The 14,028-nt window shown below is 40.6% G+C and overlaps 1 protein-coding gene across 1 annotated transcript; it reads left to right on the forward strand.

The window, feature by feature from the left end:
* Window positions 1–11,812, forward strand: LOC106889017 (protein-glutamine gamma-glutamyltransferase 6-like). The gene is made up of 12 exons (XM_014943660.1): window positions 1–187; window positions 1,025–1,267; window positions 1,764–1,882; window positions 2,445–2,573; window positions 3,237–3,414; window positions 4,259–4,394; window positions 5,429–5,532; window positions 6,492–6,734; window positions 7,330–7,662; window positions 8,131–8,288; window positions 10,008–10,141; window positions 11,511–11,812. Exons 1-12 carry the CDS (start codon window positions 1–3, stop codon window positions 11,662–11,664), a joined length of 2,118 nt encoding a protein of 705 aa, XP_014799146.1. The 3' UTR covers window positions 11,665–11,812.
* The last annotated feature ends 2,216 nt before the right edge of the window (window positions 11,813–14,028 follow it).

Below are 14,028 nucleotides of genomic sequence, written 5' to 3' on the forward strand. Positions count from 1 at the left end.
ATGTCCTTTCTAGCCCTGAAAATAGCAGATGTCAACTGGCAATCCAAACTAAATAAAGCTGCGCACCACACCTCTGATTACAGCAGCACAGAAGAAATCTTGAGGAGAGGACAGCCCTTCAGCATCACTCTGAACCTCAAAACAACAGCGCAATCTGGGGATAACTTCACCTTTATTGCAAGCACAGGTAATTTCCCCACAACGCTCACCTCACTTCCAAGTCACTCCAGCTCCAAAACACAACAGCCTCACAGCTCTATATGGTCCATCCCCAAATCATTAAGCTTTATCCTCTTTCATTCAGGATTTATTGTCCTCTTAGGCTTAGGAGCTCCCATTTTAAAGCTCAATCTGTACCTTAAGGCAATAGACGGTCAAGGTAATAATTAATAGAAAGGTAGGCGCCAGCCTCATTCTAAAAAGAAGCCTATATCTCTACTCCTACAGACTTACCCAAAACGCTGCAAGTTGTTATCGCTCTGTGGTTCCCTGAACATTTTGCAACTCTGCCTCCCACAGAGCATCATCCCCCATTTGTCTCCTCTCCTCATTCTGCTTCACCTGTATTAACTTCTCTTGATTAACTTCATGTGTTCCCTATTACTAGAAGAGTCAACACCACTCCATTTGTTAAGACTCCCAGCTGTATTTTCCTGAGAGCCTTCTCCAGAAAATTCTCCAGGCAGCTGCTAACTCTTAACGAAATGGGTATTAAAATGAGTGGCTCATCCTGACTATGTATTTTTGAACTGTCAGGTTTTTAGGACAACAGCCCTCCTCGCTCGTCTAGAGTGATTATGGGGGTATTCACTTTTACTGGGTTGTGCATGTAACACAGAGGGCTGCATGGTATGATTCTAGGGACGGGAGCACAACTGGTTTACACTGAAGAAGCATTTGATCTGATAAACCACAATCTTTCAATATAATCATGAAAAAAATTATGGAATTCAGATCATCACTGACCCCAAGTCTGTCACCCAGAGCTGTCATTCAGAACTGCTGTCCCTGTTTCCTCTGGCAGGACCATCTCCATCGGAATCACAGCAGACCAAGGCCATATTTAGGCTTTCTGAGGAGAGTCCCAGCGGCTGGAGTGCCACCCAAGAGCCCAGCGAGCCTGGATGCATCAACTTCACAATATCCAGCCCAGCTGATGCTGTCATTGGGCGATACAAACTCAAAATCCAGACGGTTTCTGGGAACAACAAGGTCTCTTCAAGACTCCTGGGCCAGTTTGTGCTACTCTTCAATCCCTGGTGTCCAAGTATGTTTTGATGTATTGTGTCCTTCAAATAACTCATTGTCTCAGTCAGGAAATCTGGGTGTCACAGTAAAGCATGTACCCAACAGTCACAACTCAACATCAAGGATCAAGTTTTTGCCCCTTCTTCAGTGCTGCAATTCATCAAAGATCCAGCCTATTGCTTGTAGAATTAAGAAATCAGAGGCAGAAAATACTCCAAATATTTATTCTATATTTTTTCCCCTCTGATACTTGTGTTCAATTGTAAACCAAGCAATGTCTACCAGTAAGACACATGCTGGGATTAGCGAAGGGACAGGAGCACAGTCAGTTCGCCTCAAAGGAGCTTAATGCTTATTTTATTCACTCTCTAAATGATGACAGAGGTACAGCAGGGAGTCCTAAGCCTGAATGCACAGGCAGCCTGACCTGTTCCTTAGAACTCCCCTTGAGGTGAGATCTTCAGTTACAGCAGAACAAGTCTCCTTTCAGCCAGCATGTCTCACTCTGCTTCCAGATGACGATGTCTATATGGCTAATGCAAAGGAGCGGAGGGAGTACGTCCTGAATGACAGCGGAATCATATTTCAGGGACTGGAAAAACATATTGAAGAAGAAGCTTGGAACTATGGACAGGTAAAAAGCATCACCTATTCCAGAACTTTGAAAATAAGAACAGTGGGTAAATAGGCTCTCGGGGAGACCGAATCATTATAAAAGTTCAGTATTCCTCTCTCACTTATGTTTTTTGTGCAGATATATGTCTCACTTATCAACACATTACAGCAGCATCAGGATCATTTCCTCTCTCTGGCATGTGCTAATAAAGAAATGAAAGAAAAAAACCCACAATTTTCATTTTCTTCTGCCTATTACACAAACTGGTGAAATTCTACTCATTTCTTGACCCTTGTAAAGGGCAAAGGAAGCCATTTCAGTATTAACCTCTAGGTATTGTGAGGCTAATACATCCAAATATTTACACAGTTGGTTCAGTAATGGGGCAGAAGACATTAAAAGGATATCCCAAGTCTGTTCAAGTGAAACAGCTCAATTTCGAATTTCTGAAGATAAGTTAGGCCTTCTAAACCCAGCTGCTACAAATGCAGTCATAACTACAGTCCACCTGCAGGTGGGGAGTTTAACCTTGGGTTTATTTATGAATTAGCCTTCGATATATTGCTTGTTTTGATTTCAGTTTGAAGAAGGTATCCTTGATATCTCTCTGGCTATACTGGATCGAAGCCTGAACCACCGCGAAGATCCAGCTGTTGATGTATCCAACAGAGGCAATCCTGTCTATGTGAGCAGGGTCATCAGTGCTATGGTAAAGTCATCAACTAGTTACAGCTGGACAATGCACCTACTAACAAAAACCCCAATACTTAATTGTGAATGCCTCAATGTTTTATAGGAATAGCTAATTTTTCTCAAAAAAAACCAAAAAAAAAACCTACAGAAGAGGTAAAATGGACATTTACTCTCAAGGAAAAATCACCCTAAAAGTTTAATTTACCTTCTTCCCAAAAGTTTGCTGTAACTGAAGGGAAGTTTCCAAGACCTTTTGGGGAATGCTGAATCTCAGATGTATTTTCTACCAGATTATCAGTCCATTAGATCTTTTCACGAATTTGGAAAGCTCATGTCCATTCTGAAATCATTTGCTAAGTCATTCAAACACCAAGAGAAGCATGAAATATTTTGGAACACAGGTGTTGGTATGGCTGCATATAATGTGTGTATTTAGTATTCTTCACTTAAGGGGGATTCTTTCAGTGAGGCCTGTATGCATTTCCTTCAACAAATAGTGACATCTTCTCAACACCCCCCCCATCCCCACAAACATATAAATGCACAACTAGAAAAAGTTTTCCATTTTACAGATAATCCATGGCTTACCACATTCCTTATCTGAGATGCCTTCTTTATGGCTGTGACCCTTTTCATCCTTTTAGACAGCACTCACTTTAGGCAATTTCAACTCTTTCAGGTCAACAGCAATGATGAAAAAGGAGTGGTGGAAGGGAAGTGGAAAGGAAAGTACCGCTCTGGAACCAACCCCCTGCACTGGAGTGGAAGCGTGACCATCCTTCGGAAGTGGTACAGGGGGAGATACAAACCCGTCCGGTACGGCCAGTGCTGGGTCTTTGCAGGAGTAATGTGCACAGGTAAACACGGAGGGATGAAGAACACTATCAGAAAGGAAGCTTACTAGAATTTCTGCTGTTTTAACTTTGTGACGTTGTTGTTGAAGCTGTTTCAGCTTTGACAGAGAGAGTAAAGAATCTATACTCTCCATTCATGAAGGGTTATTTGCCTTCTAAACAGCCTTAGTTACAATACTCCACCCCAGTTTTGTGAGTCAACAAACAAATACAAAGCATTTTGCCAGGCTAGACTGGTGAAAAGAACGAAGTTTCCTGCTTCAAAGTTAGGATTCAAAGAAAATCAGTGCTCTTTTAAGTCTGTCTCCTCACAATGCCAGTTTCCTACTGTTGTGTCTTACCTACTGGTGACACAAAACCAAATCACAGCTCTGAGGACCTGTAAAGGGAGCTGAGAGTTGGGAAAAGTGTTTCATCCCAGCAGTTTCCAGTCAGAGCTGCTCTGGGAGACATGAGTCACTTTGGGAAAATACAAAATAAAAACAATGCAATCTAGAGGTGTGTCTCAGAGGGGAAAAGGAAAATGAAGCAGGTAACAGAGCAACAAAAACAGGGAGAAAATGGGAGAGAGAACAGGATAAAGGATTAAGGATTAAAATAAATGAGTGAATCTAATTCTTCTTTAAAAGAACACGGCAGCCAAGAGTGTCGCGTGAGTAGAACTGTCTTCTAAGCAATTGTACACAATGACCGTGAGTCACATCATATTTGAGAGGGAAGTTTCTGAGGGTCTGTTTCCCCACTGAAAACACATGCACTATCCTGCTTTGCCAAGAAAAACAGAAAAATACTTTCTAACTGGCTGTAAAACAGGTTTACAGCACTTTTACAGTGTCCTGTATTGCAGTTCTTAGATCCCTGGGAATACCTACTCGTGTTATTACAAACTTCAACTCTGCCCACGACACGAATATAAATCTGAGTATTGATAAGTACATTGATATTTCTGGAAAGACCCTGGACTTGACTGAAGACAGTGTGTGGTAAATATATATTATTTTTTTCTTAATATTTCTTCCATTATATTGTCCTCTAATTAAAAGATCTAGAATCATGCTTCTGAAAAAGCACCCCAACCTCATGCTCCCAGTGGTATAAAACCCCGTAGCAAAGAGTCAACAGAGCTTAGAAATGCACTATGTGTTTGGTTTCATCATTCTGAAGAATTATCAGAGGAGATAATTTGTACCATTGCTATCCAACATATAATTCGAAATATATAGCTGCTAATTTTGCCTCTACTGTATGGAAGTCTAATTTTTTTCCAAAAAGTTGAAGAATGATGAACCTCTTGCCCCAAAATGATATCAGCTTGTCCCTCAATTCCTAGAGCAGAGCACTCTCAGAAGTTTTAGACCTGGCTCCTGTGCTACGTGGGGTTGATTGTCTCAGTCTTTCATGATTACTATTTTACATCCCTTGCACAACACTGAGAGGTTACTGAAGTAAAAGTAATATATTTAATACAGCTGAGAAAAATCCCATCCCATCCTTTAGGAAGAACACGATGTTTCTTTCACCTCAGGGAAGCTGTTAAAAAGGATGCTTTTGACAAACAAGTGCACAGAAACTATCACACTGCACATGTGTGTGGTACCACATGCATCAGTGTTTCAGTCACCAAGTGCCCTCTTTCATGTGGACTGAATGGGACAAGGGGACACAAAGTAGAAAGCACCTGTGAATTAAATACCAACAGATAGCAATGTGTGCAGGAGGCTTTTAGCTGTTCAGTATGTTGTTCTGGAATGTCCAGAATTGAATACTCGACTCTGCAATTAATTATTTTCCTTTTCACGTTTTTTTCATAACATCCCAATATTTCTCAGAGATCTGAACACAAAAAGCTGGCAAAGAAGGGGAAAGAGGTACTCAAGAAAGGAAACAGTCTCTCCACAGAGGAGTTTTCATTCACTCAACTTGGATTATTTCTTGCATTGCACGAGAAATGTATCAAATCTATCAATATAAAATCAATTGTATGAATCAGAGATTCCCTATTCTACCTCCCTTACAGGAATTTCCATGTCTGGAATGAATGCTGGTTCACTAGAAGAGATCTTGGCTCTTTTTATGATGGATGGCAGGTTCTAGATGCGACACCCCAGGAAAAAAGCAAAGGTAACACTGTTGTAAATATGAAAAGGTGTAGATATTGTTATTCAATTCATAATTCATAAAATTACATAGAATAGCTAAGGTTGGAAGGAACCTTTAGAGTTTGTTTGCTCCAACCCCCTGCTCAGCACAGGGTCAATTATAGCAGGTTTCTCAGGACCATGTCCAGTTGGATTTTGAATATTTCATAGGATGGAGACTCCCTGGGCAAACTGTTGCAGGCTTTGACCACCCTCATACAAGAAGTCTTTTTCTTATATTTAAGTGGAATTTTCTGTGTTTCAATTTGTGCCACTGCCACTTGCTCTTTCACTGGATATCACTAAGGAGAGTCTGATTCTGACTCTTTGTGCCCTCCCATCCCCCCTGTCTCCCAAGCAGACAGAGTGGGTGACCAATGGCCAGCGCTTGGGTTCACACTCTGGCTCTGGTTTTATTTACTAATACAGACACAGCTTCATTGATCTAGTTTGATGACTTCCATCAAAAGATTCATTTATTTGCCCATCTAAAACACACCAAACTCCAGATAAACTGCTTCTCATTCCCCACTACCAAGTTTACCACATTTAGCTCCCTGGATTGTCTCAATGCACATACAGCATTGATGACTCGCATCTCGTAAATCTGATTATACGTCTCACTCAGCTCCCAGTCTCTCCTCTCCTTTCACTAGCCAGCTTAGCACACAGCCTCGCAGGCTTTGAAGGATTAGAACATTTCACACAGCACACATCATAAGCGTTAGCTCTTCCTACACCTTGTCAGCCTCACACCACCTCTGTGCTCCTACCTCGTGATAGAAAATGCACGCGAAATCTCTGGCCATAATGTACATAGAAACAATGCACTTTATCCACACATGTCTTTGGAGAGACTACCTCTCCCTCTTGCCGTCAGCATGAGGATTTGTGTTCTTTCACAACAGGCAACCATTTAACTTCTCCCTCTCTCTAATGCAGGCATTTATCAGTGTGGTCCTGCCTCCACCAGAGCCATTAAGGAAGGGCATGTGGACCTGGATTATGACAGCTCATTTGTGTTTGCAGCAGTGAATGCTGACTATGTTACTTGGATTCACTATAGCAAGAAAAGAAAAGAGAGGATTTATTCTGATACGAAGAAGATTGGAAAATTCATCAGCACCAAAGCAGTGGGCACTAACTCCCGTGTGGATGTCACTGCTAATTACAAATATCCAGAAGGTAAATTCTTTATTACAGTTTTCTTGCCACTGATAGAAGTGAAAAGAATGTAGGCCTTTGTTGGATTGAGCACTGACTTAGTTTCTTTACTTCTTCTGGAGCAAAGTAATTGTGAATTTTCAAAGTCTTAGGTGTCCCTGTCAGCTGATAGTGAGTCAATACGGCCTTTATTCAATACAAAGTCAAAGTTACTTCTGTAAAACATTCTGTCCCAGCTGTTCTGATCAGCTGGTGAGACTATTTCTGTTATGACATGCGCCCCTAGCCACTCCGGAGACTTGTTTCTTCAAAAGGATTTTTTACTCCTGTCTTAATTTCAGCAGAGATGGCAATTCTCCCAGCCTGTGTGGAACTGAGCTCTCCCAGGAGTTATCCTACTGCTCACAGCCTCTGAGAGGTGCCCATGAACAGCCAGCTAAAGCTGCCAGGAATTCGTTTGCTTTTGCTAATTTTAGCATTTAGGTTAGACCTCACTTTCTCCTCTTGGGTATCCTTGCCCTCCTCAGTTTTCCTAAACTGTATTTACTGAGAACAATTATGCTCCATTTTACTATATCCAGTATGAGATCTCTGAGCATGTTATCTTTCAAAGCAGGATCCTTGAAAGAAAGGCGGGTCTATAAAAAAGCACTGAAGCTGCTTGGTGTGAGCAGCACTGGAAAAAGTGGCAAAATTACGAGACCTAGAAGACGACCTTCAGCAGCATGCAGACAGCCTGCTCGAAAACCCACTATCTCAGGGAAGCTGATCCTTAATGCATCTCCTGTAATTGGCCAGGACATCCTCCTTACTTTGGCACTCAGGAACTTGATCTCAGATTTCAAGACCATAAAGGTTAAACTGAGGGCTTCAGCCATTCTCTACACCAGAAAACCAAAAGCGGAGATCTTGGAGTTGTCTAGGTCGATTAAACTTGAATCTGAAGAAGGTAATTTTAATTTTCTTACAGCTTAGGACAAGACATAACTTTGTTTTGTTGCCAAATCACATAGAAATAATGAATGACTCAAGAAGTGCATGATCTGCAAGCAGTTGGAGGGTAAGGGTATTCAGGGGGAGAGAAACATCTGTGCAAGGAAGGAGCATTAAATGCTCCTCAGATAAATGAAAAAAAACACCAGCAGCGATTGCCACATAGATTCATCCTCAGAACTTTTTAGCTACTGATCTCTACCTGGTCATTTAGTGTTTGATGTGAATGTAAGTAGAAGTCACCCATGAGCATCATTGCTGTCTATTGGCTGCCAGCACCCACAAAGGGACAGCCCCAGGGCGATGGCATCCTTGCTCCTTAAAACACAGGTACATTACATATATCTGGTACTTAGGAAAAAAAAACAAAAAACAAAAAAAAGAAAAAGAAGAGGGGGAAATCCTGTTTCTGTTTCCATTCCAGTGAAAGATATTCCATTCAAGATCTCCTATTCCCAGTATAAAAACTCTCTGACGGATGACAGGAAGATCCTAGTGACTGCTGTGTGCAAAACCAAACGGGGAGCCTCACTTCTAGTGGAGAAGGATATTATACTTCAGGATCCTTTTCTCACCATCGAGGTAAAAGCCAGTCCTCTTTGTGTCCCTAGAGAGACCTGTTGAGAAGAAGTAACAAGAACCCTTACTCCATCTGAGTGTGGGAAGAGAAATCATGCCTGAGGGTGATTTGATCTTGTTGCTCTAGTAATAGGCTGCATGACACGAGTCAAATGAAATCCACGAAGGAAAAGCAAACATTTCCAAGTCATAAAGGCATAGCTGTGCTGTGGTATTCTTGGCAGGGCTTGTTGACATGGCACTGATAAAGTTCTCAGTGTTATGAGGGTAAGTGGGAAAGGTAAGATTATCTCCAGAGAGACACACAGAGAGAAACAGAGACAGAGAGATCTAGTCCATATCTAGGCCTCCGCTTTTGTCAGGGAAGTCTGACCATTCTCTTCCAGTTTATTTAGAAAGCCTGATTTTTACCAAAGACATTTTCACTGCCTTGCTGATAATGCCTGGGGCTGGGAGGCTAATTACTAATATTCAAGGAAGTTCTTTCACCTTATCAGGCAAAGTGCCACTTTTCACCTTCTGTAACATCTTCCCAAATGTTTAATAATTAGAACTGGAGGCTTTTTTTTTTTCTTCTTCCCACTGAAGACTGACTTCTGGCTAAGGTTGCACAATGGGTAAAAAGCAAATCTTAGCCTACAGGAAAGACCTGGTGCTCGGTCTGCCCGGGGACAGCCTGGGGTTTGCATGGCCCATCACACCCACGTGAACTCGCTTAACTTGTTCTGGACGGTCCAGCACATTCTCACGCTGTATCAGAGACGGGATCAAGTGCCATCTACCTACTGCCCTGTAAACAACACACAGGGAGTATGATAATCTGCAGCCTTTCAGAGCCTCCGGACTAGATGAGCTACCCCAAACCACGCTGTCAGCAGCACACAGGAAAAGCAAGGTTACACAAAGGAATAAAAAAACGTTTGTATTTTTGTAGGTCTGACCATTTCTGAATACCAAGTCCTAGTGAGAGTTTGTAAAAAGCCTTCTGTGCTGTACCGTGCAAATAACAGTGTCAGCTCATACAGGGCAGGCACCTGAATTAAATTATTTCAATTCAGTGACTATGTTTCAAGAAGGGTTTATTTTCTGTTGATTGGAACTTCTGTATAAACATACAGTCGATAACAGAGAAATGCAACTGGGCTGCTGGATTTCTCCATTATAATTAATATTACATTATCTATAAAGATTACCAGATAGGCCAATTCCACTTTATCTCAGTCAAAATAAGATAATGAGTATGTTTATTTGCTACTTGGCATTCTATTTTTTCTTTCGCCTGAGACGCCACAATTCACCTCTGTCTCACATCTCCAATGCTTTCTTCCCCTAAACCTTTCATTTAGCCTAACTGAAGCTAATTTGACTTAAGCTGCCAACTGTGTTTAGCCATATATGCCAAGTTAATATTTGCATTCTCATTCTGCTCTCGCTCTGGTAAGTATCATATGCTATTATACATAACACCATACACTGACCCAGTTAAAAAGTCAGGACTAAATGTTAGATTCTACAGTAGTTTGTTCTTTCTCAGCCACACTTGATGGCTGATTCAAGCCTACACTCTGATACTCAAAAATATATACATGTATTAATTCCTGGCTCTTTCCTGTCCAGGAGATCCTAAGAGGGTAATGGGTTTGCAATGGAAATGAAAAGAGAAAACCATGAGAAAGAGGCGAGACTGATGCCGTGGCTGAGCAGAATGTTTTCTCTCTGTAGGTCCTTGGTCCAGCAGTGGTACACGAGCCTGTTAATGTGCAGGTCACATTTACCAACCCACTGTCTGACGTGGTGACAGACTGCATGCTGAGAGCAGAAGGCAGTGGATTGCTCAAGGAGCAACTCAGGATCACGTACGTACACGCTGTCTGGCTAATAACTCAGGCACTTGGGTGGGAAATCTGAAATAAAAGTGGGTTTTTTTAAAAAAAGATTCTGTCAACCTCATGATTTTTGTTTGCACCAACCTTGGACAAAATACCATCATGTCAGTGCTCCCCATATACTAGTTGGAGTTTTTTACTGATTTGAATTACGGAATGCTCAGGGAGTGGAGAGATGTTCTGCTTTTAACGGCATGTATCTTGGAGCGCTGTAGTTAGTGACTGAATTATATCAAGAGAAAAAATTTTAAAACTTTCTTCTTTTTGTGGTTTGCAAAAGGAAAACCAAACAATCCTTGAAGGATAAGAAAGTAAGTGATGGTATTTTTTGCCTTAAGATGTTAAGTTACTAAAGAGGCAGGACATATACTGTAATGAAATGTCTTAAAAATGTGTCCACTGATATCATACCAGTAAGAAATTGTTCTCCCATCTCCTCCATGGTTATTACTTTAAAACTTTTAAGGTTTTAAAACTATTACTTTAAAAACGGTTTTTAAAGTATCCAAAATATTTATGCTGGGGGAGTTAGCACCAAGAAACTGAGAGAGGAAAACAAAAAAGACAGCAAAAGATGGATAATGATGTGAATCACTGAGGGTTCCTTTACACTGAATAAAAATTTCAGGTCTAGATCCTGACCTAGAACCTTGACTTGCCCTACCAGCATCAGTAGCTCTCAGCTTTGGTACCTCCTTAGAGCAGAGATGCCCCGTTCCCTGATTCTCTCTGTTTCCCGGTGCTACCCTCAGTCTCCTGGTGTTGGACAGCCAAGAGTCATTTCTAACTACAGACATAAAATCAATGTTTACCACACCAAAATATAGCATGAGCATATCTAAAGCACTTTCTCTCTGTTTCCCGGTGCTACCCTCACTCTCCTGGTGTTGGACAGCCAAGAGTCATTTCTAACTACAGACATAAAATCAATGTTTACCACACCAAAATATAGCATGAGCATATCTAAAGCACTGTAAATGTTGTGAGTGATGAGGGTAATATAGACAGCTTGATTTGGGCTCTTCTAAAGATAACCTTTCTGATCATTCCTCTGGCGCTCAGTATGTTTTGCTCTCATGACAGCCCCTAATTCTCTATCAGAGGTTGAGAACAGCAACTATTTCCCCATATCCATCACAGCTTGATTAGATCTTCAAGGATAGTGCTGTGGGGGCTGTGAACATGGAAGGTTACGTCCATGTGTGCTAGGAGTGTACAAACACAGCAGCCACTTTCTCCGGCTCTTCCTTTCCATACTGTCTTAGATTTGGGGACTCTGAAGAACGCATAGCAAGAATTTTTCAGCTGCTTGAACTTACAAATGTATTCTCTCTTTTAGTGTGGCAAGAATGGGCCCCATGGAGAGCTCAACAGTGGAATTTGAAATCATTCCCTACAAGAGTGGCACCAGGCAGCTTCAGGTGGACTTGGTTTGCAAGCATTTTTCAGACATTAAGGGCTTTGTGATGCTTGATGTGGCTCCTGCTCAGTGATATAACCTGTACACCAGTTTGGGTTCATTCCTCTTTATGAAACTGGCCCAATATTCATACATTATTATGACTGGGAGCACAGAAATGCAGACTACTAAGCCGATGTAATATCAATGGAAGTTAATAAAAAGGTACTATACATTATGCTGTAAAGACAGTGTCATCTTAATTCATTAACCGGTTTTATGGGCCTTCATTAATAGAATTACTAGTGGAAATCATATAATTTAACTTGAAGGAGAGGATCAAGTGTGATGGTTTTCAGCATTACAGCTTGTAGCAATGGGAGCAGCTAGATTTCCACGGGAAACCATATAAATCACTGGTTTTGTAAGCTTCGTTGAATGTAATTTAATTATATTGACTAAATACAAGTGTTACTCAGTAATAGCGAAATTACTATCCAAGTAGCTGACATGATTAAATTCTAGAATTATGATTTCATGTAATTACAAGATGGAAAATACAGCAATAAAACACAGCAGTGTTACAATAGAAATCTCTTCTTATGACTGGAAAAATGAGAAGCTATTCAACAATCATGATTTAATCATGTCACAAATTATAAATAATTAAATATTCAACCAAGAAATGACTGGGAGTAACAGCACAAAAGCTGATAAAAGAAACATGTCCTTGAGTAAGGAGTGGCAAACATTAGAGCACCTGAAATAATAACAGGCTGGAATAGCTGTTCCTGAAAACAGGAATGAAGCAGAACATCATTAAACAGGAAAAGGGTGATCTGTCACCTGGACTAAGAGACATTTCTTTACACACATGGCTCCACACACAACGTACCTCTGTCCAAAATGGTTCGTTCTGGATGAAGTAAACTAACGAATGAAACTTCTCCAAAGATAAACAGATAAATCTTTATCACAGCCAACCTGACGGAGAGCAAAACACATTGCATTTCTATCTGTAGTAATATCTAACACACTGTAGTTAACTACTCAGAAAATTTTCATGTATGTACATCTTGCAAATTCACCTCCTCATATAGCTGTAATTATCACTTATTTTAGTTGGCTCTACCAGGAAAAAAAGAAAAGCATTTGGCTCCTGAGGGCAGGGTGGGGAGAAGTATTTAACAAGGAAAATAACGCAAGAGATGCCTTATAGCCCCTACTCTATGCATTCAACCCATGGTCTTGTTCAAGTAGCTACACCTCTACAATCACCCTCTCCCAAACAAGATTCTGGATAAAACTGTATTTGAATCAATTGACATTTTAACAGCAGCTTCTATGAAATTTCTTATTGGATAAAACAGCATTTAGGGATTACAAACCCACAGAGGCAGGAAAACATGGAAATTTCCATGCAAGTCACAAAATATTTTGAGGAACTAGAGATGTCACAGCAAGTGTACTCAGCAGCAGTGCACGTGCACAAACAAAATCTCTTCTCTTCCAGGAGCATGTTTCATCCAAGTCTTAAACCTCCATTTCTAAAGCCTCCTTCTATCAATCACATACGCAAAAGTATCATTCCTAGTTTTATCTAAGACAATATAATCTTTAGAGGTATGTTATTTACATAGTTGCACAGATATACACAGGATTCTTCTAAAACATGTGATAAGAAAAAGTCTTTGCCTCAGCTTAGTCTTTTTAATAAGCACTAAAAGGAAAATATAAGGAACTTTTATTTTTACTGGTGGTTAGATCTTGAGGACATGAGAAATTTTAGGAATTAATAGGAAAAGAGAATATTGTACTCAAGAAATCATTCTGTTTTCGTCTAAACAAAATACATTTGGTCTAAGAGAATATGATTGCAACTGGTGCTATGCAGTGGTGGGGCCACAAATGCCAGAATAGCTACCAACAACTCAGAAAAAAGAAGAAAAAAAATAGTTGATTTTAAAAAGAGTTTACAGGAGGGGAAAAACTGGTTCCTGCTCCTATTAGGCAAAAAGAGAGAAAAAGGTGCAGCTGATGTAATGAATAAGTAAATTTCTTAATACCCTGCCTAGTTAGGTTCTCAGTTTCACAAGATATCTTCAGAAACAGCTTCAGACAAATCCCAAACTGATAGCTATACTGTTTTGTGTATAGAAATTACCTAAATACTTTCTATTACAACTTTTCTAACTTAAGCACAGCTAAAAGATCTCAGGACTTACATGTAACTGAAGCTGACTGCTATGTTTCATTGCATTTTAAATACAAATGACGGACAAGACGAAGGTGCCAATTTGGCAGATTAATTGCAGGAAAACCTGCCTGAGCCACAGTACTGACCCACAGCAAAGGACCCCAAACTGTACCCTCTCCATAAGGAACTGCAGCAATTACCTTGGGGTATTTTCAAAGGCTTCGCTAGGCATAGACACCAGCAATTTCCCAAAGAGGAAAT

This window comes from Calidris pugnax, unplaced genomic scaffold, assembly GCF_001431845.1.
Source record: "Calidris pugnax isolate Ruff unplaced genomic scaffold, ASM143184v1 scaffold118, whole genome shotgun sequence".
NCBI lineage: Eukaryota > Metazoa > Chordata > Aves > Charadriiformes > Scolopacidae > Calidris > Calidris pugnax.

What these genes read in the sequence shown, in the direction of transcription:
- LOC106889017 (XM_014943660.1), top strand. Translation starts at nt 1, where the DNA reads ATGTCCTTTCTAGCCCTGAAAATAGCAGATGTCAACTGGCAATCCAAA. An exon ending in CTTCAATCCCTGGTGTCCAA is followed by an intron (nt 1,268 to 1,763) that starts GTATGTTTTGAT and finishes CTCTGCTTCCAG; the next exon opens with ATGACGATGTCTATATGGCT. An exon ending in TAAACTTGAATCTGAAGAAG is followed by an intron (nt 7,663 to 8,130) that starts GTAATTTTAATT and finishes TTTCCATTCCAG; the next exon opens with TGAAAGATATTCCATTCAAG.